This window comes from Hypanus sabinus, chromosome 1 (assembly GCF_030144855.1).
Source record: "Hypanus sabinus isolate sHypSab1 chromosome 1, sHypSab1.hap1, whole genome shotgun sequence".
Taxonomy (NCBI): Eukaryota; Metazoa; Chordata; class Chondrichthyes; order Myliobatiformes; family Dasyatidae; genus Hypanus; species Hypanus sabinus.
The window spans coordinates 2,872,888-2,900,068 of NC_082706.1; the positions used below are offsets into that span (position 1 = coordinate 2,872,888).

Consider the following 27,181-nt stretch of genomic DNA (forward strand, 5'->3'; position numbering starts at 1 on the left):
AGGTTTCTGTTCATTTATTCAATACTAGTTACTCATTGACCTTGAGTGAGGAAGACAAGTTGGTTAACATGTTTTCTAGTCAGAGATTGTGTGAACAGGATTTTGCCGTCTTTTCCTGCTAGAGTCAAGTTTACAACTTCACAGTATTGCACCAAGCTTATCTGAATATTGTCAGTGAGTGCCTTATTTGTTCCACACTTAAATTTAGTACTTCTGTAATTTCAATAATAGAGGATGTCAGTGAATATTTTATCAGTTCATACTGGGCACTGGGTAAATTTGGCCACCACAGCAGCATAGTTGTAATAGTGTTATGTTAACTGCTCAAGGTGTCAGAGTTTGAAGTTCAATTCGGGTGTCTTCTGTAAGAACTTCTCATCCTCCTCGCGGAATGTGTGGGTTTTCCCCGGGTCCTCTGGTTTCCTCTCATAGTCCAACGAAGTAACGGGTAGGTTAATTGGTCCTTGTAAATTGTTCCGTGATTAGGTTAGGGTTAAATCAGGATTACCGGGGCTTGATGGGCAGAGCTGCTCAAAGGCCCAGAAGAGCCCATTCATCTCAGTCTGGTTTCATGGGTTATGTCGTGACCACTCTACATCTAACAAATACTGTTCCTGATTGGCCTTCAGGTTGTGTTACTGAAGGTGATAAAATCATTATATATCCGTATGCTGTGTTGTTATTGCAAACAACACATTTCACTGTATGTTTCCATGTACATTTGATAAATCAAGTGAATCTGAATCTAAGAAAATGAATGGTTCCCCTGTAACAATCTGTACTATTGTGAATGAAAGCCCTGCAGCTCCGTGGAAGGTCACTGGGAAGGCATCTGAAGTGTTCTAATGTGTGACATATTCATGTTTGTAAACTGTTACAAAGTGACAGCACTAAGATTGTACTGACAGGATTATGAGCTTTGAATACCTGCCCAGTTCAGTGTTTTCCTGTGTACTGGCTTTGTGTTTATACTTGTAATGTTTTGGTTTTTTTGGGTTCTATCTATTTTTGAGGATCCGAATGATGATGCTTTCTGTGTTGCCTGAGTGGGCAACAAATAATTGTTTTTGAGATGTCGTGGAGTGTCACAGTTGCAAGAGAAAAAATGGGCAATGTGAGGGAACTATATTTTTTAATGATGTGACTGGTCAGGTTTGGAATGCATTGCTGGTGGAAGCAGGCTCTGTTGTGCTTTTCCAGCGGGAATTGCATTAATATTTCAGGGCCTGTAGAGAAAGATCTGGACATGAAAAATAGGAAAGTTGGAGAAGGTGCCAGCTTCTTGAAACCTCAAAGCTTAGAAGTGACATAGATGATACCGAACACTGGTTAATGTATTTATGACTGTATTTATTTGATTGCCCTCTCACTTCTAAATCAGAAGTTTGAAACCCCACAGTAGACACCTAAACACAAAAAAAAACTTGGCTGTCATGTGAGAGTACTGAAAGAGAACCACAACTTGAGAAGTCACCTTCTGGCTGAATACTGGGACGTGAACTTCAGATAAACTTTGGGATAGTACAGTAGTATAGTACAGCACCAGTGACCCAGGTTCAGTTCCTACTACTGTTGTAAGGTCTTTGTACGTTGCCCGTGAGCATGTGGGTTTCCTCTGGGTGCTGCAGTATCTTCCCGCAATCCAAAGGCTTATGGGTCCGTAGGTCACATGGGTGTAGTTGGGCAGCTGAGGCTTGTTTGGACCAGGAGAGCTGTACCTAAATAAAAATGATGGTGAATATCTTAAAAACAAGAAATTCCATAAATGCTGGAAATGCAGAGCAAGACACATAAAATACTGGAGGAACTGAGCAGGTGAGGCAGCATCTATGGAGAGGAATAAACAGTTGACGTTTTTGTCAGAGACCCTTTATCGGGACTGGAAAGGAAGGGGGATGACACCAGAATAAGAAGGTGAGGGGAGTGAATATCTGTCTCAATAATGTTTTCCAGTTCTCTCTTCATACCAGCTAATCCCTGTTAGGGTCTAGAAGTGTTTCTATATCCCTAAATGTATTCAGCAATTGAACTTTAATAGCAAATTCCACCAGTTCACCACACCCTGATCCAATCCTTGTCTTGAGAATGACCCTTGTTCTAAGGGAAGCATTCAGTCTGTCAGAATTTATACGTTTCAGTTAGATTCCTTCTCATTTGACTAAAGTGAATGTCAACTAACAGAAAAACTAACTGGATTACTTGATAGAATTGTCACTGCCCACTCAATGTGCCAATTGACCTATTTCTGTTCTTTAAGCTCCAGAGATCGATGTCTTTGCACTTGCTTGGCCTACATGCTTTGAATTGCAATGTAGACAGAATCTCCTTGGCAACCTGGACATTCTTTAGGCTTGCCATGAGACGTGCCTAGATTTCTGTCTTCATCTACTAGAATCACAAGCACATAGTTGTATCGATTTGACTGTTATTTGGCATATTTGTACTTAGAGTTACTATAGGGCATAGCTTTAATTGAGAGGCAAAAAAATTTAAAGATTTAGGAGGAAAACTTTTTTAACAGTGATGATTGCCTGGAATGGGCTGCCAGAATGGTGGAAGCAGATAAAATAGCGATGATTAAAGATAAAGATTAGCTTTATCACATGTATATCAAAACATACAGTGAAATACATCATTTGTGTCAATGACCAGCACAGTCTGAGGATTTGCTGGGAGCAGCCCACAAGTGTTGCTATCCTTGCAGTGCCAACAAAGCATGCCCACAATTTACTAACCCTAATCTTTGCAATGTGAGAGGATACCCATGCTGTCATAGGGGAAACATAACAAACTTCTTACATACAGCAGTGGAATTGAACCCGGTTTGCTGGTGCTGTGTTGATGTTATGCTAACTGCTATGCTACCTTGCCACTCATTTGATGCATTTTGATGAGTATGTGAGCAGGCAGGGAAGAGTGGGATATGGATGATTTGCGGGGCAGATTTGATTTCTTTGGACTGGCATCATGGTTAGCACCAGAGACTTCTATATAATGCGTTATATCCTGTTTTGAATCTTAACATTTCAAACATTAAAACTAAACTTAGTCTCAAAGAACATTATGTCCCCATATAGTACCATGAGATTCACTTGCAGGCATTTACAGGGGGTGTGAAAAAGAAATAGAATAGAGATCCCAAAAAGCTGTGCATAAATAGACAAACCCTGACCAAAGGCAATCTGAAATAGAACACAAACTCGGCAAATAAAGAATAATACTGAGGGAGTGAGTTGTAAAGAGTCTGTAGGTTATAGAATCAACTCAGATCATGGCTGATCCGAATCTCACTCAATCCCATACAACTACCTTCTCAACATATCCTTTGATGCCCTGACCAATCAGAAAATTATCAACTTTTGTTTTAAGTATACCCATAGACTTGGCCTCCACTGCAGTTTGTGGCAGAGCATTCCACAGATTCACTACTCTCTGTTCTGAAAGGTTGCCCCTCAATTTTGAGGCTGTGCCCTCTAGACTTGGATACCCGCACCATAGGGACCATACTCTCCACGTCCATCTGATCTAGTCCTTTCAATATTCAGTAGGTTTCAATGAGATCCCACACATTCTTCTAAATTCCAGTGAGTACAGACCCAAAGCTGCCAAATGCTTCTCATATGTTAACCCCTTCATTCCTGGAATCATCTTCATGAACCTGCTCTGGACTCTCGCCAATGACAACATATCTTAACTGAGATATAGGACCCAAAACTGTTGACAATACTGCACTGGTGCAGCCTGACTAGTGTCTTATAAAGGGTCAGCATTATCTCTGCTTTTATTTCTCCCCTTGAAATATATGCCAACATTGCTCCTTTACCACCGGCTCAACCTGTAAATTAACCTTCTGGGAATCTGTCACGAGGATTCCTAAATCCCTCTGTACCACTGATGTTTGAAATGTCTCCCCATTTAGATAATAATCTGCACTATTGTTCCTTTTACCAATATGCATTATCATACATTTCCCAACACGGTATTCCATCTGCCATGTTTTTGCACATTCTTCCTATTTGTCCAAGTCCTGTGCAATTGCATTGCTTCTTCAGCACTACCTACCTTTGTATTATCCGCAAGCTTTGCCACAAAGCCATTAATTCCGTTATCTAAATCATTGACAAACAATGTGAAAAGTGGCGGTCCTAATACTGACCCCTGAGAACACCACTAGTTACTGGCAGAAAATGCTTCCCTTTAGCTGTGTCATCGGTGAATTTATAGTTTGAGCTGTGCCTAGCTATACAATCATGAATGTAGAGAGTAGAGCAGTGGGCTAAGCACAGTTCCTTGAAGACCACCGGTGTTGATTGACACTGAGGAGTAGATGTTATTACCAATCTGCACTGACTATAGCCTCCTGATCAGGCAATCAAGGATCCATTTGTAAGGCTTATTGCAGGAGAAGTAGCGTTTAATGGTGGGAATTCTTGGCATCACAAATTAGAAGTACCATTGGAGTACAGGAAATCAACCATTACACAGGGCTGAAATTAGAGCAGCACAGTCGGTAGGTTGTCTGGACAGCACAGTAAGAGTGCAACGGTTTACCAGAGAAGGGTAGTGAGCTCCTCAGAATAATAGTAGAACATTAATGTGAAGAACTCTGAAAGATAGCGGAGTCAAGGGATCTGGGGAGAAGGCAGGAACAGGTTACTGATGGTGGATGATCAGCCATGATCACATTGAATGGCGGTGCTGGCTGGAAGGGCCAATTGGCCTACACTTGCACCTATTGTCTATTGAAGAAAGAAATAGTTCAGTGCACTAAGTTCACATTCATACCTTCTGCACATGATCCACCTGATCTCGCCCTTCTTTCTTGCTCACTCCATATACCCTTCAACAACCACTGTTGCCCTTGCCACTCACCACTGCTTTTGTTACTTGCACTTTGTATTGCTCGCGGTGTTCTAGCTGCGGTTCCGTAAGTTTACATTATAGTTCCATTCCTCTGGAATTGAATCCAAAAATGGTTCTGTAAAGTCTGTATTATAATTCCACTCCTCTGGAATCGTCTCCACGGCTCGTTTGTACTTGAAATGACTTCATTAATCTGTATTGCTTCTTTTCATTATTTATGAATTTTTCAGCATCTTTTCACTTATGTCTATGGATGATTCTTTCCATCCAGGCTGACACAACGCATCCACTGACAAAACATAGGAAAATAGCTTCATCATTTAGAGATGCGTCACTCTTTGATATTTTCACACTTTCGTGCAATTTACTAAAACAGGTAAGGATTTTATGTTTTATCAACAATTGTTAGATTGCTGGTGAAACTCAGATAATTCAAGCCTTCTTTATAATTGAGTACCGTATAAAAAGATGCACTGCATATCTGCTGGTATCACAAGGTGAACTGTTCAGTAAAACAATCACAAATAAGAGACAACCTGCTGATGCGGGAAATCCAAGCAATACACAAAATGCTGGAGGAACTCAGCAGGCCGGGTAGCATCTATGGAAAAGAGTACAGTCAATGTTTCAGGCAGAGACCCTTCGGCCGGACTGGAGGAGAAAAGATGAGTAGATTTAAATAGTTGGGGGAAGGATGTGAGAAATAGAAGGTGATAGGTGAAACCAGGAGGTGAGGGGTGAAGTTAAGAGCTGGGAAGTTGATACAAGGTTTGTGATGAGGCCACAATCAGGTTGGAGGAACAACACCTTATATTCTGTTTAGGTATCCTCCAACCTGATGGCATGATCTTCGATTTCTCAAGCTTCTGGTAATGCCCCCCTCCCACCCCTATCCCATTCCCCATTCCCGTTTCCTTCTCTCACCTTATCTCCTTGCCTGCCTATCACCTCCCTCTGGTGTTCCTCTTCCCTTTTCTTTCTTCCATGGTCTTCTGTCCTCCTATTAGATTCACCCTTTTCCAGCCCTCTATCTCTTTCACCAAACAACTTCCCAGCTCTTTACTTCACCCCTCCCCCTCAGTTTCACCCATCAGCTGTGTTTCTCACATCCCTTCACCCACTTTTTAAATCTACTCATCTTTTTTTCTTCAGACCTGCTGAAGGATCTCAGCCTAAAACGTTGACTGTACTCTTTTCCACAGATGCTGCCTGACCTGCCGAGTTCCTCCAACATTTTGTGTCTGTTGCTTAACAAAATGTGCTGTTGGATCCTGATGCTTTTGTGATCCAAAAATTCTTTGCAAGTTAAAAATGAGGCAAGAAAATGTTGCTAATGGCTGTTTTATTAATGATACAAGAACAGAGGGAAGACAGCGGAGGAACAAATTGTAGTCATCTGGCTAAAGATAAACAATATTCCAATGATAACAATTAACCTATAAAATAAGCCAGATTTATTTGATTGACAGCTGCAGAAAAACTGAGAAGCTTCTAGAAACTACCATAGTTACTGGGAAAATTCACTGAATAATTACATGTATATAGATGATTATAAAAAAATTCAAGCAAGCTTAGGAAAGTTAATACTACAAGAAAAATAACCATTCAGTACTCTAATCCAATAGTACCTGTGAATGACAAGGCATACAATATATTGCTTCCTGCTCTCAGATTGTGCCTTCATTTAGCTCGTGTACCACCTTACATCCCCGGTATCTGGAATGTTTGCCATCCAGAGATACCGTCTTAACTTGCTCAACATGCAGTTCAGAGTGTCCTTACCCAGAATCCATGGAAGAAAATATCACTATTGCATTGACCCAGTCAAAGGTGGTCAGCCACAGGTGATCATTCCTTGTTGACTAAGGCCCTTACAGTCTGAAATACATTGTACATAAGAATATATATAGAACATTACAGTGAGGCCCTTTGGCTTATGATGTTGTGCCGACCTTTTAATCTACCCTGAGATCAATCAACCCCTTCTTTCCTACATAGCCCCATAGACATCCATTGTGCTTATCTCTAAGTGTTCATGATGTATTTGCTTCTACCACCATCCCTAACTTGGGTTTTCTCATTTTAATTAAAAACCTACTTCTGACATTTCCCTATACTTCCCTCCAATCACCTTAAAATTGTGTCCTGGGAGGAAAGATTTCTGTCTATCCACTCAATCTATGCCTCTTATCATTTTGTACACCTTTATAAAGTATCTCTCATCCTGCTTTGTTCCAACGAGAAAAACCCTAGTTTGCTGAAGCTGTAAGACATGCTCTCCAATCCAGGCAGTATCCTGGTAAATCTCCTCTGCACCCTCTCTAAATCTTCCACATCCTTTGTATATTGAGCTGACCTGAACTGAACACAATACTCCCGAGTATAGTCTAACCAGGGTTTTATAGAGCTGCAACATTACCTCATGGCTCTTGAGCTCAGTCTCCTGATTAATGAAAACCTGTACACCATGTGCTTTCTTAGAACCCTGTCAACTTGCTCAGTGCCTCAGGATTTTATTAATTTAGTGTTTCAGTAAGAAGATGTAGCTTGGAATGTGCTTGCTGAAGTACCCCGTGCCTTGTGATTGAAGAGATTGATGTCTGCTCTTTTGGACCTTTGAAAATTTTATGTGCTTTCTTACAGGCATCAGGCAAAAGCTTAAATCTGAATGATGAAAGCCAGCACGGTCTCCTAATGCAGCTTCTTAAACTGGCTCACAACTGCCTCAACTTTGACTTCATTGGCACATCAACAGATGAGTCATCAGATGACCTCTGTACTGTCCAAATTCCAACCAGCTGGAGGTCAGGTATGGTCGTAGTTCAAGCCATGTGATTATTTGTCACATGAGAATCAGAATCAGGTTTTTTATCACTGATATATGTTGTGAAATTTGTTGTCGTGTTGCAGCAGTACAGTGCTCGACATAAATACTATAAATTGCAATAACTAATAAGTGTAAATAAAACTTCGGAGGCCAACACCCAGAGCTATCTGGGTTCCATGGTGCATGGGTCTGGGGTTCAGGTTCTGACAGTGGTGGTCCGAAAAGGATCTTGGGCTGGACCCTTCACGCTTGTGTTAGATCTGCCCTCAAAAACCTAAGAGTGACAAGAACAAGAAGAGTCATGCTGGTTCGGACATAGCCTGGATTAGCAAGGTTGCTCATGGTTGGGGAATTGGGACCGCCTGGCAAGAAATTTGCCATTGGAACAAACCATAAATGGATGAGATCTACAGTGAGATCCAACAGCCAGGAAGGTGGCTCTGCAGCACTTTGTGGAGAGCAAAGGACATGACCAGGAACAGAAGAAGTCAAGAAAGACCCCAATTTTTAATGACTATTTGTATCACTGGACCCAGACTTCGCGGTTGAGCCACTGTAATGACTTTTCCACTTTAAAAACTCTCCTACACAGGTTTTACTGTCATCGTCAGATACAACGGACAGTCAACATGGTGCTGTGTTCTTTAAATTGACTGTAAATGAACAAAATTGGCACAGAGATGTTTTCAATGATTGTTGATACCTTTAAATTCTTTGTAGTTCCTAACTTGGTCCTAAGCATGGTGTAGTGTCTAGCGGCTACACAAGTTCACACAGCTGGCGCTAGTTAGAAATTGTTCAACAGCAGTCTCCCATCCCAGTTATTTTCTCGATTAGTTTTTATTCTTTAAGAGTTGTTGCAAATAAGAGGCTGTCACAATTAACCGAAGGATCGATTGACTGGAAACCACTGTATATAAATAAATTACATAAATGATGCAAGCAAAGAGAGCAGTTATAGTGAGGTAGTGTTGGAGGGTTGATAATTTCTGTTCAGAAATCTGGTGGCAGTTCTGAAGAAGCTGTCCCTATGTGTGTATTCAAGCTCCTGTAGCTCCTCTCTGATGGTAGTAATGAGAAGAGGGCATGTCCTGGATGGTTAGGGTCCTTAGTAATGGATGCTCCTTCGTGAGACACAACCTCTCAATGATGTCCTTGATACTGAAGAGGCTGTACAACTGACGGAGCTGGCTAAGTTTACAACACTCTGCAGCTTTTACTGATCCTGTGCAATGACTCTTCTGTACCAGACAATGATGCAAACAGTTAGAATGCTTCTTAACACATTAACATGGAAGAATTCAATCCCTCTCTTCCCTCCCATTCCCTCACACCTCAATATGCATTACCTCATGTTGACTCCACCACATGCCCTTGGCTCCTATTCTCTTTGCACCTCTGCTCCCTCCCCATAATTGTGTTTGATCACTCTGCATCTCACTTTCTAGTTTCCTTGTTGTTTCTCCTCACCTTCAAAATATGAGTGCTCACCTCCCCACTGTCAAGGACATCTTTAAAGGCGAAGCTTCAAGAAAGCGGCATCTATCATGAAGGACAGCCCACCATCCAAAACATCCCCTTTTCTTATTTCTACCATCTGTAAAGGAGCTAAAAGAGCCTAAAGACACACTGTCAATGTTTTTGGAACAGCTTCTTCCCCTCCACCATTGGATTTCTGAACGGTCCATGAACATTACTAGATTTTGCTCTCTTTTTGCATGCACTCACGTGCACACACTTGAATTCAGTGGCCACTTTAGATATACCTGTACACCTCGTTAATGCAAATACTTACTCAGCCAATTACGTGGCAGCAATTCAATACATAACAGCATGCAGACAAGAGGTTCAGTTGTTGTACAGACCAAACATCTGAATAGGGTAGAAATGTGATCTAAGTGACTGTTGGTACCAGGTGAGGTGGTTTGAGTATCTCAAAAATTGCTGATCTCCTGGGATGTTCATGCACAGTAGTCCCTAGAGTTTTCAGAGAATGGTGCGAGAAACAAAAAACATCCAGTGAGCAGCAGTTTTGTGGGCAAAAATGCCTTGTTGAAGAGAGAGGTCACGGGAGAATGACCAGACTGGTTCAAGCTGACAGGAAGATGACAGTAACTCAAATAACCAAGAGTTACAACATTGGAGTACTGATTAGCTTTTCTGAGCACACAACATGTTGAACCTTGAAGCAGATGAGTTACAGCAGCAGAAGGCCACAAGCATACACTCAATGACTACTTTATTAGGTACAGGAGGTACCTAGTAAAGTGATCATTGATAGTATATTTCTGACTATAATTTATAGTATATTTTATGTATTGCACTGTACTTCTGCCACAAAATTTCCTGATGTCTGTCAATGATAACAAACTGATTCTGATTCTGAGCTTGTACTCCTGCACTTTTCTTGTTTCCTTCATTCCCTAACACTGGCCTTGATGTTGTCCCACCCTTGAATCCCCTCCCTCACTTCCTGACTTCCCTCTGCTCTTTTGCCTTAGCCAGCCTGAATCTTGCCCTCACCACCAACATTATGCCCACATTTTCCTAATGTAAACCTTTCCCACCCCAAGACTTGCATGAACTCACTCTCAAGCCACTGAATCATCTTTCCACATCAGTAAGCCTCTGTTTTGTATAGCCTTTGAGTTCAACAATAATAATATAATATTTTAACTTTATTAAGACTTCAGGGATCCGCGTGGCTCTCCAGTGTACGCCTGGTTATTATCAAATTTATCATTCTTGGTAGCACCATGGTAGTGCAGTGGTTAGCGCAATGCTCTTACAACTCGGAACATTGGAGTTTGGATTCATGTAACCATATAGCAATTAAAACATGGAAACAGGCCATCTCGGCCCTTCTAGTCCATGCCGAATGCTTACTCTCACCTAGTCCCACTGGCCCGCACTCAGCCCATAACCCTCCATTTCTTTCCTGTCCATATACCTATCCAACTTTGCTTTAAATGACAATACCAAAACTGCCTCTAACCACTTCTACTGGAAGCTCATTCCACACCGCTACTGCTCTCTGAGTAAAGAAATTCCCCCTCATGTTACCCTTAAACTTTTGCCCCCTAAGTCTCAACTCATGTCCTCTTGTTTGAATCTCCCCTACTCTCAATGGAAAAAGCCTATCCACGTCAACTCTATCTATCCCCCTCATAATTTTAAATACCTCTATCAAGTCCCCCCTCAACCTTCTACGCTCTAAAGAATAAAGACCTAACTTGTTCAACCTTGCCCTGCAACTTAGGTGCTGAAACCCAGGTAACATTCTAGTAAATTTTCTCTGTACTCTCTCTATTTTGTTGACATCTTTCCTATAATGTAATATCACCTATAAGGATTTTGTCTGTCCACCACGTGGAATGTGTGAATTTTCTCCGGGTGCTCTGGTTTCCTTTCACAGTCCAAAGGACATGCTGGTTAGTAGATTAATTGGTCATTGTAAATTGTCCTATGATTAGGATAGGGTTAAATCGAAGTCACTTGGCAGCACAGCTGAAGGGCCAGAAGGTCCTGTTCCATGCTGTATGTCAATAAATAAATATGGGCAAAAATATCTTTGACGTATTGAAGATGAACAAATGTAAGTTAATACTATTCCTTTCCCTCCCTCTGTGTGTGTGAGTATTTAGTATACTGTTTGTCTTTGCTGAGTTGCGTATGTCAGGTTCTTTCAGAATCAAAGTTCTTCATGACACTTTTTTCTCATTATACTAGCAGTAGTGTGATCACTCGTCGAGTATGCTGTAGAGGCTAATCCAGGATCCACATATTCTGGTGCAGTGTTGACACTAGGAAGTGGTAGCTGTGGTTAGCTGCTGGGTCTCTTGGTTGCTCAGTCTCCTTTTGCCTCTGCTGCTTGTTCTCTGCAGCACAGTGGAGGTCGTTCTCATGTAGCACAGCTCCTTCTTGAAAAGATTTCCTTGAGGTGTATCTATTGAGTGCAATGTCTTCCCAGTTTTTAGATGTTAAATTGAATTTCTTCAGGCTGATTTTGATGTTATCTTTGAAGTGTTTCCTTGCCCCTAAGACTCACTGACCTTCCTTCAACTGGGAGAAAAGGATCTATTTGGGGAGACATGAGTTAAGCATCTGACTGACGTGACCATCCATCGGATCTGGTATTGCTTTATCATGTTGGCTTCCTCTAGAATGCTGGCGTCAGTACATTTGTCCTTCCAGCAGATCCTCAAAATCTTTATAAGGCTCTTGCATGGTATTGTTCCAGGGCTCTCAGGTGCCTACTGTAGGTAGTCCATTAAAGCTATCCCTTGTAATATTACCATTTCATTTCTTCCAAATGCTTTAATTTAACTTTAATCTTACTTGCTTTATGAAAGTCTGCACAAAGGACAGTGAAATTGCCTTCAATTTCAATGGGATGAAAATAACCCAACTTTTTGTTAAGCCTGGAGGTTCATTCTGTCACTGAGATCCTTCTGTCCAGATTCTGATTTTGATCAGCTTTCTTTTTTTTAACAATATTTTTATTGAATTTTACATATATTTCACATATACAAATAAACACCAATAATAATTAAACTAAATAGTGAAACATGTCCTCATGTTTTTCACAATCATCAAAGGAAAAGAGATAGAACATTTCACATACTTCTCATATTTAATAAAGAAATAAAATAAAAACATATCAGAAAAAAAACCGTAGAAGCACTCAACAACACACAGCTATTTCAAAATGATTGTGCACCTTATGTCCAAGAAACTCCAGTAAAAGTTTCCACACATTTTCAAATTCTCCTGCCCTTCCCCTGGTTATGTAAGTCAGTCTCTCCAATATAATACAAGATGCCATCTCCTTCACCCATACATATATGGAAGGTATATCTATTTTTCAACAAGCTAAAGCTATCATCCTGGCCTGTAGGAGTCCAAAGTCAATTAAAGTTAACTGTTTTGGACTATCAGTAAAGTTCTTTGGATACATACCTAGTACACACATTTTTGCTTGGTGAGGCACCTTTACTCCAACAGTCTCAGAAATAGTCTGAATGTCTGTTTTCCAGTTTTTTTTTATTTAGGACAGTCCCATACACAGTGAAACAGAGTACCTTTTTCTTCTAAATATTTAACACAAGTGTCCGGGATGTCAGGGGGTCCAATGGTTCAGTTTGACTGGGGTAATGTAAGTTCTCATTAACCATTTATATTGTAATAGCTTCATTCTCATATTAATTGATTGTTTTTGGGCTTTTAAGCATGCCATTCTCCGTGCCTGTAGCCTGTCAATGGTGGACTCCTCATATGATGTCAAGGCTGTATAGAATGAAGAAATCTGACTCCTCCCCTTTAGGTTTAGAAGTGTAAGGTTTTCAAGATGTGATAGTGGTGGTAACTCTTTTTCTAATACTTTTTGCAAATGGTCATATGAAATTTGATAGATTACTTTTATTTCAATAGTACCTTTTAATGTTTTCTTGAGATGTTCTAACATAGAAACAGATTTTTAAAAACATGTTTTCTCGTTTGAGGTGCTTTATCTTGACCACAGCTGACAAGGAGTTCATCTAACTCAGAATTGTTCATTCCTGAAACAAATTCAATGCCATTTAATTAGGTACTTCCTATAGCTAGTAAAGTGGCCACTCAGTGCATGTTCATGGTCTTTTGCTGCTGTATCTATCCACTAATCTATCTGTTTTAATGTTCTGCATGTTATGTGTTACGAGATGTCCTTCTGCACACCACTGTTGTAATATCACACACGAAATGTGTGGCCACTGAGAGATCCTGCTTTCTCTGCCGGACTGAGCGTAGGTGTTCAGCGAAACCAGTCTGCATTCCCATTCTGATATGTCACACATTGTAATTCCACATCCAATTCCCATTCTGATATATCTATCCATGGCCTCCTCTACTGTGAGGATGAATCCAAACTCAGGTTGGAGGAACAACACTTTATATACTGGCTGGGTAGCCTCCAACCTGATGGCATGAACATTGACTTCTCTAACTTCCGTTAATACCCCTCCTCCCCTTCTTACCCCATCCTTGACATATTTAGTTGTTTGTTTTTTTTCTCTGCCCGTCACTCTGCCTGTTCTCCAGCTCCCTCTGGTGCTCCCCTCCCCCTTTCTTTCTCCCGAGGTCTCCCGTCCCATGATCCTTTCCTTTCTCCAGTTCTGTATCACTTTCGCCAATCACCTTTCCAGCTCTTAGCTTCATCCCACCCCCTCTGGTCTTCTCGTACCATTTCGCATTTCCCCCTCCCCCTCCCCACTACTTTCAAATCTCTTACTATCTTTCCTTTCAGTTAGTCCTGACGAAGGGTCTGGACCCGAAACATCGACAGTGCTTCTCCCTATAGATGCTGCCTGGCCTGCTGTGTTCCACCAGAATTTTGTGTGTGTTGTTTGAATTTCCAGCATCTGCAGATTTCCTTGTGTTTACTGTTGTAATATGGTTATTTGAGTTACTCTCACCTTCCTGTCAGCTTAAAACAATCTGGCATTCTTCTCTGACCTCTCTGACTAACAAGGCTTTTTCATCCACAGAACTGCCACTTACTAGATGCTTTTTGCCTTTCTGTACTCGCTACAGACTGTTGTGTTGAAATCCCAGGAGATCAGCAAATCACCCCATCTGGCACCTACAGTTATTCTACAGTCAAAGTCACTTAGATCACATTTCCTCACTCTTCTGTGTTACTTATTTGTCAGGAAGGTTAAATTTATACATTGTTAGAAAATGCCAGCTATAGAATTAATGAGAATTTCTTAAACTACAGATATGCATAGACTTCTAGCTCATGAATATCCAAGAGCTCATAGTTCACGTAATCCTGTGACACATTGAAAATGGAGTGTTTTTATCATCTCGGTAATTCTTTATTAGTTGATCTTGAACAAGCTTTTAGAGGGGAGAGGGTAACTAATTGCTAGGAGAAAGCTCCATTCAATGCAAGTCGGCATTTCCATTGTATCCTGGAAAATAGACTACCTGTCTGGCAGACCACAGTTTGTGTGGTTTCAGAGCTGTGTGTCAGATATGTCTATAAATAGCACTGGTGCCCCACAGTACTGTTGGCTCCCTTCCTGTTTACCCAGTATACCTTGAACGTTAGATACGCACTGAGTCATGTTATCTGCAGAAATTCTCTAATGATTCAGCAATAGTTGGATGTAGAAAGGGAGGAAAGGGGATGAATATAGAGCCCTAGTGGAGGACTTTGTCAAAAGGTGAAGCTGAATCATCTGCAGCTCAACATTAGTAAAGAGATGGTGGTTTTAGGAAGACTAAGCCTGCACTGCGCCCTGTTACTGTTGATGGTGAAGAGGTTGGTATGATGAGGACCTACAGGTACCTGGGGGTGCACCTGCATAACAGATTTGAGTAGAGTACCAACACGGGCTGTGTACAAGAAAAGCCAGATTCGCTTCTACTTTGAGGAGACTGAGGTCCTTTGAAATCTGCAGGCCTCTTCTTCACATGTTCTACCAGTCTATTGTCACCAGTACAAAATTTTATGCAGTGGTGTGCTGGGGCAATGGCATCATCGTGGGTGATGCCAACAGGCTCAATAAACTGATTGGAAAGGCTAGCTCTGTTAATGAGGTCAAACTGGAGGCTGTGGTAGAACAAAGGACCCTACAGAAAATCCTAGCAATTCCGGACAATGTTTCCCATCCTTTGCGTGCCACCTTGGGTGATCAGAGGAGTACAGTCAGCTCTCCTTATCTGCGGGGGATTGGTTCCGGGACCCCCGCAGATACATAAAAAACGGATGCTCAAATCCCTTATTTAACGTGTCTCAATGCGGTGGTTTTTAGGACCCAGCAGAACCCCGGACCTTATTTAACCTGTATCAGTGTGGTGGACTTTAGGACCTGGCGCAGCTCTGAATCCGCAGGGTTTCTGTTCACAAAAATAATCACAATCACGATTGAAAATAAAGTGGAAGTAATAAAGCAACTGGAAAGAGGTGAAATGGAAAAGTGTTAGACTACAGTCGGTCAACATTGTTTGAGCTTAGTCATAGAGCACTACAGCACAAGAACATTGGGGCTAAAGTTACCATGCATACAACTCTCTCGCTAGGTGTGATGTTTGAAACTATTCCAATTTTATCACACTTAGAGCTATAATGTCTTTCCACTACAGTTTTTCCTGGATGCCTCATGAATAATAGTTGCATATTCATTTTCAAGTCACTTGCTTATGCAACGGACTGATCATATCTTAGCTACATTTAGAAACACTCTGGTTCTTGTCTTTCAAACCATGAACACTTTTAACATGAATTCTGTTGATTATTTTCTGTTGTAATGGACAAGGTAATTGGTTAACAGATTGTCACATGGCTATGTTGGGAATCATTCACACAAAACCATAATTTGTGAGCTAGGATTAGCTCCTCATACCATTGATGTTTGATGTTCTTCCTGAGCTGAAAGCACAGAATCATTGTTAAAGGTAAAAACTTGCTTTTCTCCTTCTGCAAGCTCAGTATACTTACATTTAGTTGTTGCTATAATGTAGAAAACCAAGAAGAAGGAATTTTTAAAACAGTGGGCTCCACAAAGGACAACATTAGATGCTCATGGTTTGTGATCCAGCTGTTCTTCAGAAGAGGAATGAGGCATAATTGTGGTGCTTACAATTGTTTAATAACTGTTACAACAATGAAGAGCGAGCAAAGAAAGACAATGGAAAATTAAGCCATGGCCATCTTGTACTGAGACTAGAGACGGCAGCATTCCAAAACATTCCAAAATTAACCTATATTCCTTTTCAAGTTGCAAGTGGTGTGACACCTGCTACAGAGAGCTAAGAAGGTACTAGAAAGATATGGAGACAACTGTAGCACAATTACTAAACAAAAAGAATTCACAGAACAATCACTGTAGATAGATGATTCTAGGGAATAAAAATACTAAAAAAGCACAGGAAAGGTGCATATCACAAGTCCTAGTTATGCAACCACTAACAGCAGGCAGACATACTCTGAAGAGTGTTGATAATGGCTGGGTACACTTGTCTGTTAAAGATACTGCCTAGAAGAAGGCAATGGCAAATCACTTCTTTAGAAAAATTTGCCAAGAACGATCATGGTCAAAACCATGATCGCCCACATCATATGACGTAGCACATAATTAATGAATGAATGAATGAATAGGAAAGTTAAACTGCAAAGAAAAATAACAAATCTGCACTTTAATCCAACAGTGATAATCATAATTTGTTTCTTGATGAAGGTTATTGAGAGGTTAGGTACGAGCCAAGGTTGTGGGATTTTACTGTTTCTTGTAATCGTGGTGTTGGATGACTTGGGCTAATCTGAGTGAGCAGGACCCCCAGGTTTTAAGGTCTCATCCCAAGGACAGCACTTCTAACTTTAAAATTGCCCTGGTGCGTCTTTTGAGGATTCCCATCAAATGAAATACAGACTTACGACTGTAAAAAAAATTGTTCTGCACTGTAGACTAATATAAATGAAGTAGTTGATAAAAACCAGTGAAGTAGAAATATGTTGTCCAAATATAACTTTGATTTCCTGCTCTGCCATGTTGTCTGAGCAGCACTGGTTAGCATGATAAGATGTCAATATGGTGCACCACCTATCGCTAAACCACCTCCCTCACCATTTCAAAATGACTACAATACAAAATCAAGGATGTAATGAAGTGGCTTCATAAGGCATTGGTCAGACCACAAATGGATTATCTTGAATAGTTTTGGGCCCCATATTTAAGAAAGAATGCTGGCATTGGAGACGGTCCAGAGGAAGTTTGTGGGAATGGTCCCAGGAATGAAAGGGTTAGCATTTGAGGAATGCTTGTACAGTACCTGCTGGACTTTAGACAAATGAAGGGGAGTATCATTGAAACCTACCAAATTAAAATCAGAAACATAACATAAGTCGTGAAATTTGTTAACTTTGCGGCAGCACTACGATGCAATACTTGAAAAAGAAAACTGAATAACAATAAGTATATTTATTTATATATACTAAAAATTTAAATTAATTGAGTGCAAAAAAATGGAAATATAAAAAGTAGTGAGGTAGTGTTTCATGGGTTCTTTGTCCATTCAGGAATCCAATAGCAGAGGGGAAGAAGCTGTTCCTGAATCGCTGAGTGTGTGCCTTCAGGCTTCTGTACCACCTTCGGGTAGCAGTGAGTAGGGGGCATGTCCTGGGTGGTGGCGGTCTTTAAAGGTGGATGCTGCCTTTCTGAGGCACTGCTCCTTGAAGATAGAGTCAAGAGAAGTACAGCACAGAAACAGGGCATTCAGCCCATCCTGTCCATACCAAAACCATTTAAGCTGCCTGCCCACATCGACCTGCACTGTGACCATAGCCCTCCATACCTATCCACTTATATTCTGGATACTATGGAGGCCATTGCCCATGATGGAGCTGGCTCATGTTACGACTCTGCAGCTTACTTCAATCCTGCGCAATAGTTCCACCCACGCGCCCCCTTCCTAATCCATACCAGACAGTGATATAGACCGTTAGAATGCTGTCAAAGGTAAATCTGTAGAGATCTGCAAATACTGAAAGGCCTAAATAGAGTGGGTATGTAGAAGATGTTTCCAGTAGTGGAGAGTCTCAGACCAGAAGGTACTGTCTCAGAATAGAGAGATGCCCCTTTAATACAGAGAGGAGGGGGAATGTGGTGAGCCTGGAATTCATTGCCACAGATAGCAGTGGGTGCGAAGTATTTGGATATATTAAAACGGTGGTTGATAAGGTTTCAGAGAAAAGGCAGGAGAATGGGTCTGGGAGGGATAGTAAATCAGCCATGATCAAATGGCGGAGCAGGCTCAATGGGCCAAATGGCGTAATTCTGCTTCTATGTCTGTTTTATCCAGGGACTTTCCATATGAGACAGATACACATGCACCTCCTCCAACTTCGTCTATTCCACCCAATAATCCCAATGTGGCCTCCTCTACATCAGCAAGACCAAGCCCAGACTGGGTGACCTCTTTGCCGAGTAACCTGTAGCCATCCTGTGCTCTCAGTTCCCAGCCATTTCATTTCTCCTCCCCGGTACCTTTACAGACCTAATTGTCCTCATCCTCCTCCACTGGCAGAATGAGGCCAAACTCAAACCAAAGTAACAGCATCACTTTTTTCATCCCCTCTGTTCCTTTCTCTCCTGATTCTCTCGCACTTTTCCTTATTTCCAATCTGTTTCCACCCCAACCCTCTATAACCCAGCCTCTTGCCTCTTTTCTACCCGGTTCCATCTGCCTATAACCCGTGCACTTTACCCACTCAATCCGCTGTCCTTTCCTTGTCCCACTTTCTATCTATCTGAGCAGCACATCCCTGGTTTCAGCCATCACCTTCCTTATCAGACAGCAAAATGCACAGTGTTTTGTTGTCTCCTCCAGCTGATGGAGGGAATCGTGTTGGAAGAGTCCTATAGCCGGAAGCGTAGGTGCCTCAGAACATTCACAGTTAGTGAAACTTGCGGCTGTGTTCTTAATATTAATTGTCTTATGAGTTCTCCTGATATTTTTATTTGGTGTGCTATTAACTTCAGAACATCAAGTTATTCTCGTGAAGAATCTTGTGAAAGTGTTTTGTGATTCCTTGAAGTTTCTTTCTGAACCCTTGTATTTTTGACAATTTTCAATTTTTATTTTAGCTCGCTCTAATTAGATATATTAAGCAGGAAAAACCTCACATTTAAAGGACTTGATAGAATGCTCTAAACTAGTGGACAGTGCCACGGACTAGAAGGGCGGAGATGGCCTGTTTCCGTGCTGTAATTGTTATATGGTGTCTGAAGTGACAGAGACATGGTCAAGTTCCTGGGTGTCAGTATCTCTGAGGACCTAACCTGGTCACAACATATTGATGCAGCTATAAAGATGGCAAGATAGTGGTTATATTGCATTAGGAGTTTGAGATTTTGTTTGTCACTTAAAACACTCAAACAGCTGTACCATGGAGAGCATTCTGACTGCATCAGCATCTGGTATGGGGGGGCAGGTGAGCTACTACTCAGGATCGAAGTAAGTTGCAAACAGTTGTATCCAAGACGTCTTCGAGGAGCGATGCCTCAGGAAGGGAGCATCCATCGTTAAAGACCCCCCTCCCCCCACCACCCAGGACATTCCCTCTTCTCATTGGCATGTAAAATACACTTGCTTGTACAGAAAGCCATTAAATGAACTACCCTACACATTAGCAGTAAAATTTTAACCAGGACATGTTTTATATACAATAGGTTAGGGTAGTTCATTTAATGACTTTCTGTAGAATCACTGTGTTCTGCTGATAGTGCTTAGGTTACTGTTAAAGATGAGGGTTGTGGTGTTCAACTTAGGATTGTCAAGTCATCCAATTAGGATGGTGGAATTGCGAAAAGGTTCTAGAGGAAGCTGGGTGGGGAGGTTTTGTGACAGACACTGGGGTGTGTTGAGGTCTTTTCGGCAGGAGGTGGAGAAAGAAGAAGCTCAAGAGAACCAGCCGAGGGATTTGATCCAACTGGAATGCACGGCTGGTTGGAGTCTGAGATGGGAAACTCTACAGGTGATAAGTGAATAGGAGTTTACACTGTGAGTAAAAGATCTAAACTCCAACCTTATTCATATTTGACTGTTTTATTTATAATTGTTTGTTTCTTTCTTCTTTAATAATGGTTTGATTAAATTGACATTGAACAGTATACCTTTTTTTATAATTGTATGTAGTGTATAACCTGTTACTTCTTGGTGACGGATAATTGCAAGTGGGCAGTATTTAGCTCAGATCGCGGTGCGGGTAGTCAAAACATCCCAACTTCCTGGTTTTGGTGGGACCCAAGTCACACCAACCATAGATGCAGAGAGTATGAGAAAGGTGGTTTTCTCAGGGCTGAGCCCAGTGCCTGTAAGAAAGGGGCTAACAAGCCATGTTTCTATTGACGCCTGGTAAAAAGAGGTTTCATATACTTTAATTCATTTTTTTTCATTTATTTTTTTCTATATTTATCATGTATTGCATTGTACAGCTGCTGCAAAGTTAAATTTCACTGTGATATTAGACCTGATTCTGATTTAATGCTGCAGTGACCTTTAAGCATGTTGTACTCAAAAACTGCGAACACCCTATTCTAATCTTACAACATAGAACAGTACAGTACCAAACTGTTCATCTGCCTGCATGTGGCCTATATTGCTCAATTCCCTGCCAATTCATATGTCTGTCTAAATGCTTTCATTGCTTAACATATCTAAACAAAGAACATAGAACAGTACACACAGTAACAGGCCCTTTGGCTCGTGGCCAAAGAGTTTTGTTGACCTTTGAACATTCACTAAGTTCAATGTCACCCTTGCCTCCTACACAGCCCTCCATTTACCTATATCCATGTATCTGCTTCAACCATTTCCTTTGGCAGCACATTCAAGGCATCTACCACTCTCTGTAAAAGAAACAAGAACTGTGCCATATAAGTCTGCTTTAAATTTCCCCCTCTCATCTTTTGCTGTGTTGTATTGGACCCTGGGAAAATTACTATCTCCCCTGTCTTCTGTCTCGAAAGATGGTGGGTGCACATAGGAGAAGTCAGCTTCTGGTGCTGTACTTCCTAGTGTGGCTGAGGAGTTCCACTCCAGAAGACAGTCTCTTCCACACTGGCTGCAGGTGAAGGAAGATGGGCATCTGGTTGGAGTGGCCCTCTCCTTTGATTGAGCTCTCTTGGCAGCTAGCTCAGTGATGTGGGTACTTTTCTACTCTTTGCATGCTTTTTTGAATTGCCAGACTCCAGCCAGCCCGGTCATCTGCTATGTCTTCCCAGTTGTTTGATGTTGGCCACCTTCAGATCCTTTTTATAGATGCCCTTGAAGTGAAGCTGTGGGCAACCAACTGGGCGTGCACCTTCTGCCAGCTGTCCATGCAGCAGATCTTTCGGGACTTGACCAAAGCCCATTTGCCTGATACGTTCTAACCATATGAGCTGTGTCCATGCCTCTCATAATTGAATATGCTTCTGAAGTCACCCCTCAGCCTCTGAAGCTCCGGAGAAAGCGTTCCAAATTCTTCTAAACTCTCCTTATAGCACATACTCTCCAATCTAGACATCATACTGGTGAGCCTCTTCTGCATTGTCTCCAAAGCCTCCATGTACTGTAGTGTAGTGATCAGAGCTGCATACAAGACTCCACGTGGCTTAATCAGAGTTTTATGTAGCTGTAACATGACTTCTCAATGCCCTGACTAATGAAGGCAAGAATTCCTTGTGCCTTCTTTACTATCCTATTGATTTGTGTTGCCATTTTCAGGGAGCTGGAGACTTACATCCCACTATCCCTGTGTATTAGTGCTCCTGTCATTTACTGTATGCTTTCTCTTTAGATTTAACCTTCCAAACTGCAACATCTCACACTTGTCATTTCTCTGCCCACATTTGCATGCCTGCACATATCTTGAAAAGTTGCTCGGTACTCAAATATTAAGGTGATTCAATGACTATCTCCATTCTGAAATTAAAAACCTGAAGTTCTGTCTAAATGTATAAGGTTTTTGTCACTTTCAACACCACATTCTGATCAATCCAGGAAACATGCTGTCCTTTTGCACTTAAATAAATGCATGCCTGTTGCAAGTTGTACTTTTCAGTGGTACTAGAAAAGCCATTCTTTGAAAAGTCTCTTAACCTTAACAGGTTGTAAAACAAGGGAAGATGAGCTGGATTCATGTGTGAGCACTAATGCATGAAGTTTGGAACAATCACCTGCTCTGAAACTGAAAAATGATGTTAGACTTCCCTGGGCTTTGTCATGTTGGATTATTAGGAATCAATAAATATTCAAAACAAGGGAACAATTCTGTCGGGTCATCCAGTTTTACTTAAAAGATTAAAGATTGCCTTTATTTGCACATGTATCTCCAACCCATTTTTAATGTACAGGATGACTGAAGGAGATTTAATGTGCTCCTTCCCTCCGCTAGCCTGCAGGTCACCTTTGGATAAGGTGTAGCAGCTACTTAGCCCCCTCTCTCGATCAGGGTCTTATGAAGCCAAGGGAGAAGGTGGTGGAGGGTTGTATGAGCAGTTGGTGCATATCACAGGTCCTGGTTATGGAACCACTGAAACCAGGAAGACAATCTCTGAAGTGTATTGATAATGGTTGGGATCACCCATCTTGTAAAGACACTGTCCAGAAGAAGGCGATGGCACACCTCTTCTGTAGAAAAATTTGCCAAGAAAAAACACGGTCATGGAAAGACCATGATCGTTTGCTTCATATGAATAAGCACATAACGAATGAACGGACATCAACCATTACATGAAATCAAATCAGTAAGGATTGTGTTGGGGCATGGTCCTAAGGAGAACGTAGAAACTCCTTAAAGATAGCAGCGGGAATCAAAGTCCAATTGGTGTTCACTGGTGCTGTAAAGCAGTTATGTTAACTGCTGTAGTTCACCCATTGCAAAGCTTATTGGGACTTAGTATTTTTGAAGTTGTTCAGTCATTTGCACTTGAAGCATTGTAGCGCTCGCTGCTTTTGTTCCTAAGCAGTTACAGAATTCTGAAATATTTCATGTTTAAGGTATAAAAATAATGACTACTCGTATTTCTTTCTGCTGCTTGTATTATAAACTTGAGCTTAGAGGTGTGCAGGAGTACAAACTGCAACATTCCTTTTTAATCTAACAACTGTAAATACTGTTACCCTCCCAGTCACCTTTGCAAATATTGACATTCCCTTGGAGACCCTGGAGTTCTGTGTACACAGCCGCCACTGGTGGGGGCTACCAGTGGTTACTGTACCACCTCGAATACTTGGCTGTATAAATGCTCCATGTTGCTAGATTCCAGCTGTATCTTTCAGTGGGCTGAATTACTGAATTTGAGATGGTGGGTGAACTTAGATTTATTCAGGTATTTCATGACCATGGTATCCCAAAGTATTTGTGACTGATAAATTTTAGAATCTTGACATTATATAAATAACAGAAAGAACAATTGTTTCATTACAAGATTACACAAACCATGCAGTAAGTGACCAGGCACCCTGCACTTGGTTTGTTGCTGGGGTAAAGATCAGTCACCATACTGGACATTTTGCCTGCTCTTTTATGTCCCTTTATTGGAGCAGACAGGAAATTCACTTCAATAAAGTCACCAAATAACATCATTTGGGGCTGTTTTTGGTACAAAACTGAGTGTGTTCCTACTTGGGGTAAGGCCTTATGTTAGAGCCCTTGACATTTTGTGGCAAAGTCATCCCATGGAGCCACAGTTCACACCGTCAAGTTGTTGATTAAAGAGCTAGCTGGCTGCAATCTCATTATGGCCAAGTAAGCTGTATCCTATCTTAATGACAGAAAACTCACCATTCTGCAATGTAATTCTCACATTTTGATTGCAGGATTGGCTTCACTTGTGTCTTAATATGCAATAGGATATTTACATTGCAAATTAGAGATATTAAATATCTAATACCCTTGCCTGTCTAGTGGGTTTGAAACACAGTTACTAGATGCAATATTAACTCCAAATTACATTACATCTAATCACTTCCTTTTCTGGCAATACCTCAGGATCCGTGATTTGCTTCTGTTATGAATTCTGAGTGCTTGATATGTGGGGAAACTCAATTCTTGCACAAGGGGGCAGGAGGTTCTTGACCATGGAGCCTTGTAGATGGTGGTGGTACACACTGTTTATGCTGAGCCTCTATGATCACGTCACATTAGTTTGGAAGTTCTTCATGCCATCCTAATTGCTGTCTCCTCAATAAACGGTCACCAGCCAGGATTTCCAGAAATCAGTGAGGATGTTACATTTTTTTCCTAAGGACTCTTGACCTTTTCCTTTATTCACCTGGTAATGTCTTCCCATGATGATGCTTGTGCTTCAGGTCACTCCTCAAGCATGACCTCTCGAAGCACTTCACAGTACTGTGCAAGAGTCTTAGGCACCCTAGATTTTTTGTAATATGGTTTCAGATGGTATGGCTTCCACAGAGCCCTGATATCAACATCATCAAGGCGGGGATTACCTGGAGAGAACAGAAGCAAGTGAGACAGTTATATCTGCAAAAGATTCGTGGCAAGTTCTCCAAGCTGCTTAGAACAACCTACGAGATGGTTTTCTTATAAAACTGCACTACGGTGTACCTAAGAATTAATGCAGTTTTAAAGACAAGGGGTGATCACACTAAATATTGATTTGGTTTAGTTTTTTATTACTGCTGTTAATAGTAATTTTTTTCAATATGTAGAAACTTATAATTTTGTTATTTTGAAGGCATTTTACATATTTTTTAACGTGCCTAAGACTTCTGCACAATACTGTAAGTGCTACTGGACAGCAGTCACTGAGGCAGGTTACCTCATTTTTCTTGGGCACAAGTAAGTTTGAAGCAGGTTGGAACCTCAGACTGCCAAAATGAAAAATTCGTGATATCTGTAAATACTATGGTAATTCAACGAGCACAGGTTTTCAGTGTTTGGTCAGGTGTGATGTCTGGGTCAGATGATTTCTGAGGATTCACCTCCTTGAAAGATGCTGTCATCTTGGCCTCAGAGACTGAGATCACAGGGTCATTGGGGCTGAGTGTGGGGAGTGGGGTGGTTTGTGAATGTACCTCAATGGTCTGTCACGTTTTGTAAATATACTGTAAGTATTTCTAATGATTTTTGTCGCCATGGCCCTGGCGCCGAGAGGTCCAGACATTCACTATTCTCTGAAGAAATTTCTAAGTATCTTGTTTTTAAATGAACGGTTCCTTATAAATAAGTCCCTTTGTTCAAGATGAATCACCAGAGAAACCCAGTCAGTTGCATCTCTTTAACCTAAAGGTTCACAATTGTTTGTGTGTGTGTGTGTGTGTGTGTGTGTGTGCGCGCGCGCATAAGAGCAAGGAACTGGGCTTGTCCTGTTGATGCTGTTTTCTTGCTTGTTGTATTCTGTGTTGTTCTGCGGAGAGCAATGGGCATATGTTAGTGCTGGAATGTGTGGTGACAAGTGCAGGTTGCTCCTTGGGTGCATTGGTTGAAAGTGTAAATGATACATTTCATTGTGAGTGTTGAGGTATGCGTGATAAATAAAGTTGAATTTTGAATAATGCACATGCTGAGTTCCTCCAGCATTTCAAGTCAGGCAGCATCTACTGAGAGGAATAACAATCAATGATTTGGGCCAAGGCTCTTCACCAGGACTGAATCTTGTTGCAGCTTATTAATATTGATGCCTACAAGACTAGCAGAAGAGATGCTTCAGTGTTGTCATATACCTGATGATGCCACCAAACTGCTGGAAACGTTTGCACCTGCTGAGTGAGGTGCTGAGGATAGACCTTGAGCACATGTGCCTGAGATCGAGCCCAGCAATGAAAGACGTACCTACAGATGAAAATCTTCTGACAGGAAGATTTAAAATTAGGCTTTTGTGTTTGATACAAGCAACATGCCCCATTTAATCTTTAAGAAAAGGAGTAAAAGAGCTTAGAGGAATTAGGAAGGCATGAGGTAGGAGAGGAAGAAGTAAAGGAGAGTGTAGTTCTCCAGTTGATACAGAACTGCTACTTTTGCTCATTGCCTATTTTCTTTAAAAAAGAATAATGGGAGCTTGCCTTTTAGTTGTGACAAATAGTTTCTATCCCACATGATCAAAGTCTTGTGAATGTGCATCATGTACCTTGGTCAGTCTGTATTTTATTGCTCCTTCCTCCGATTACTTGCTTATCTGGGTTTAGAGCTCAAATTCCAAGTAGACACTCCAGTGCAGTACCAAGGAATTACTGCACTGCCTAAGATAACATCTTTGTTAAACTCAGGGCTAGCTTCCTTTTAGGCGAACTTAAAGTAAAGATGCCAAGGCAGCATCAGAAACATTAGGAAAATTCTCCTGTAATGGCTAGCCAGCACTAATCCTTTAATCACCTTTGATCATGTTTGCTGTCTGTGAGATCTTTATGTAAAGTGTAAGCTGTGTTTCAGTACAAGCCAATGGAAACCACGTGGTTTACTGGCTGTGAGTCAAGTGGAAGGTTTTACAGATGTGATAAGATACTGCACAAATACATTTCCGTTTTACTTTTTGATCCAGTCTGCATTTCTGCAAATAAATGAACAATTTGTTATGTATCAATTGCAAAATAAGGGGGTTTGTCCTCGGTTTAATATTTGTAGCAGAGGAGATGAGCTTGTCTGCAGTTGCTGAGTTGATGGACTTTCCCAGTGACAGAGTAGAACCCTTTGTAATAGAATCGATCCTTATGACTAGTTATATGGCAAGAACTATATAATGAGAAGCTGAGATAGGTAAGCATCTATCTATGTAACTGAATCCTTACAAACTGGTAGTGTATGTTTTACGTGTTCAGCAATAGGCAGGTGCTCAACTGCACTTTACAATGTTTTAATAATTTATTTTATCATCCTTGCTTTAAGGCTGCTGAGTTAAAATCTTCACTTTCTTTCAACAGCTTTCTTGGACTCATCAACCCTGCAGCTGTTTTTCGACTTGTACCATTCCATCCCTCCATCACTGTCTCCTCTGGTGA

General features: G+C 41.2%; 1 protein-coding gene across 3 annotated transcripts in view; it reads left to right on the forward strand.

The window, feature by feature from the left end:
• The window catches only part of xpo7 (exportin 7), a 193,386-nt gene that overhangs the window by 55,647 nt on the left and 110,558 nt on the right, over positions 1–27,181 (forward strand). Inside the window, exons 1-4 of one of the 3 annotated variants that reach the window (XM_059959646.1) lie at positions 156–174; positions 5,135–5,239; positions 7,507–7,672; positions 27,104–27,177. In XM_059959646.1, coding sequence (XP_059815629.1) covers positions 7,558–7,672; positions 27,104–27,177 — 189 coding nt within the window. In that variant the 5' untranslated portion in view covers positions 156–174; positions 5,135–5,239; positions 7,507–7,557. Of the gene's footprint in view, positions 1–155; positions 175–344; positions 449–5,134; positions 5,240–7,506; positions 7,673–27,103; positions 27,178–27,181 lie in introns of those variants that run through there. The other 2 variants (XM_059959588.1, XM_059959530.1) reach the window with 2 other exon arrangements.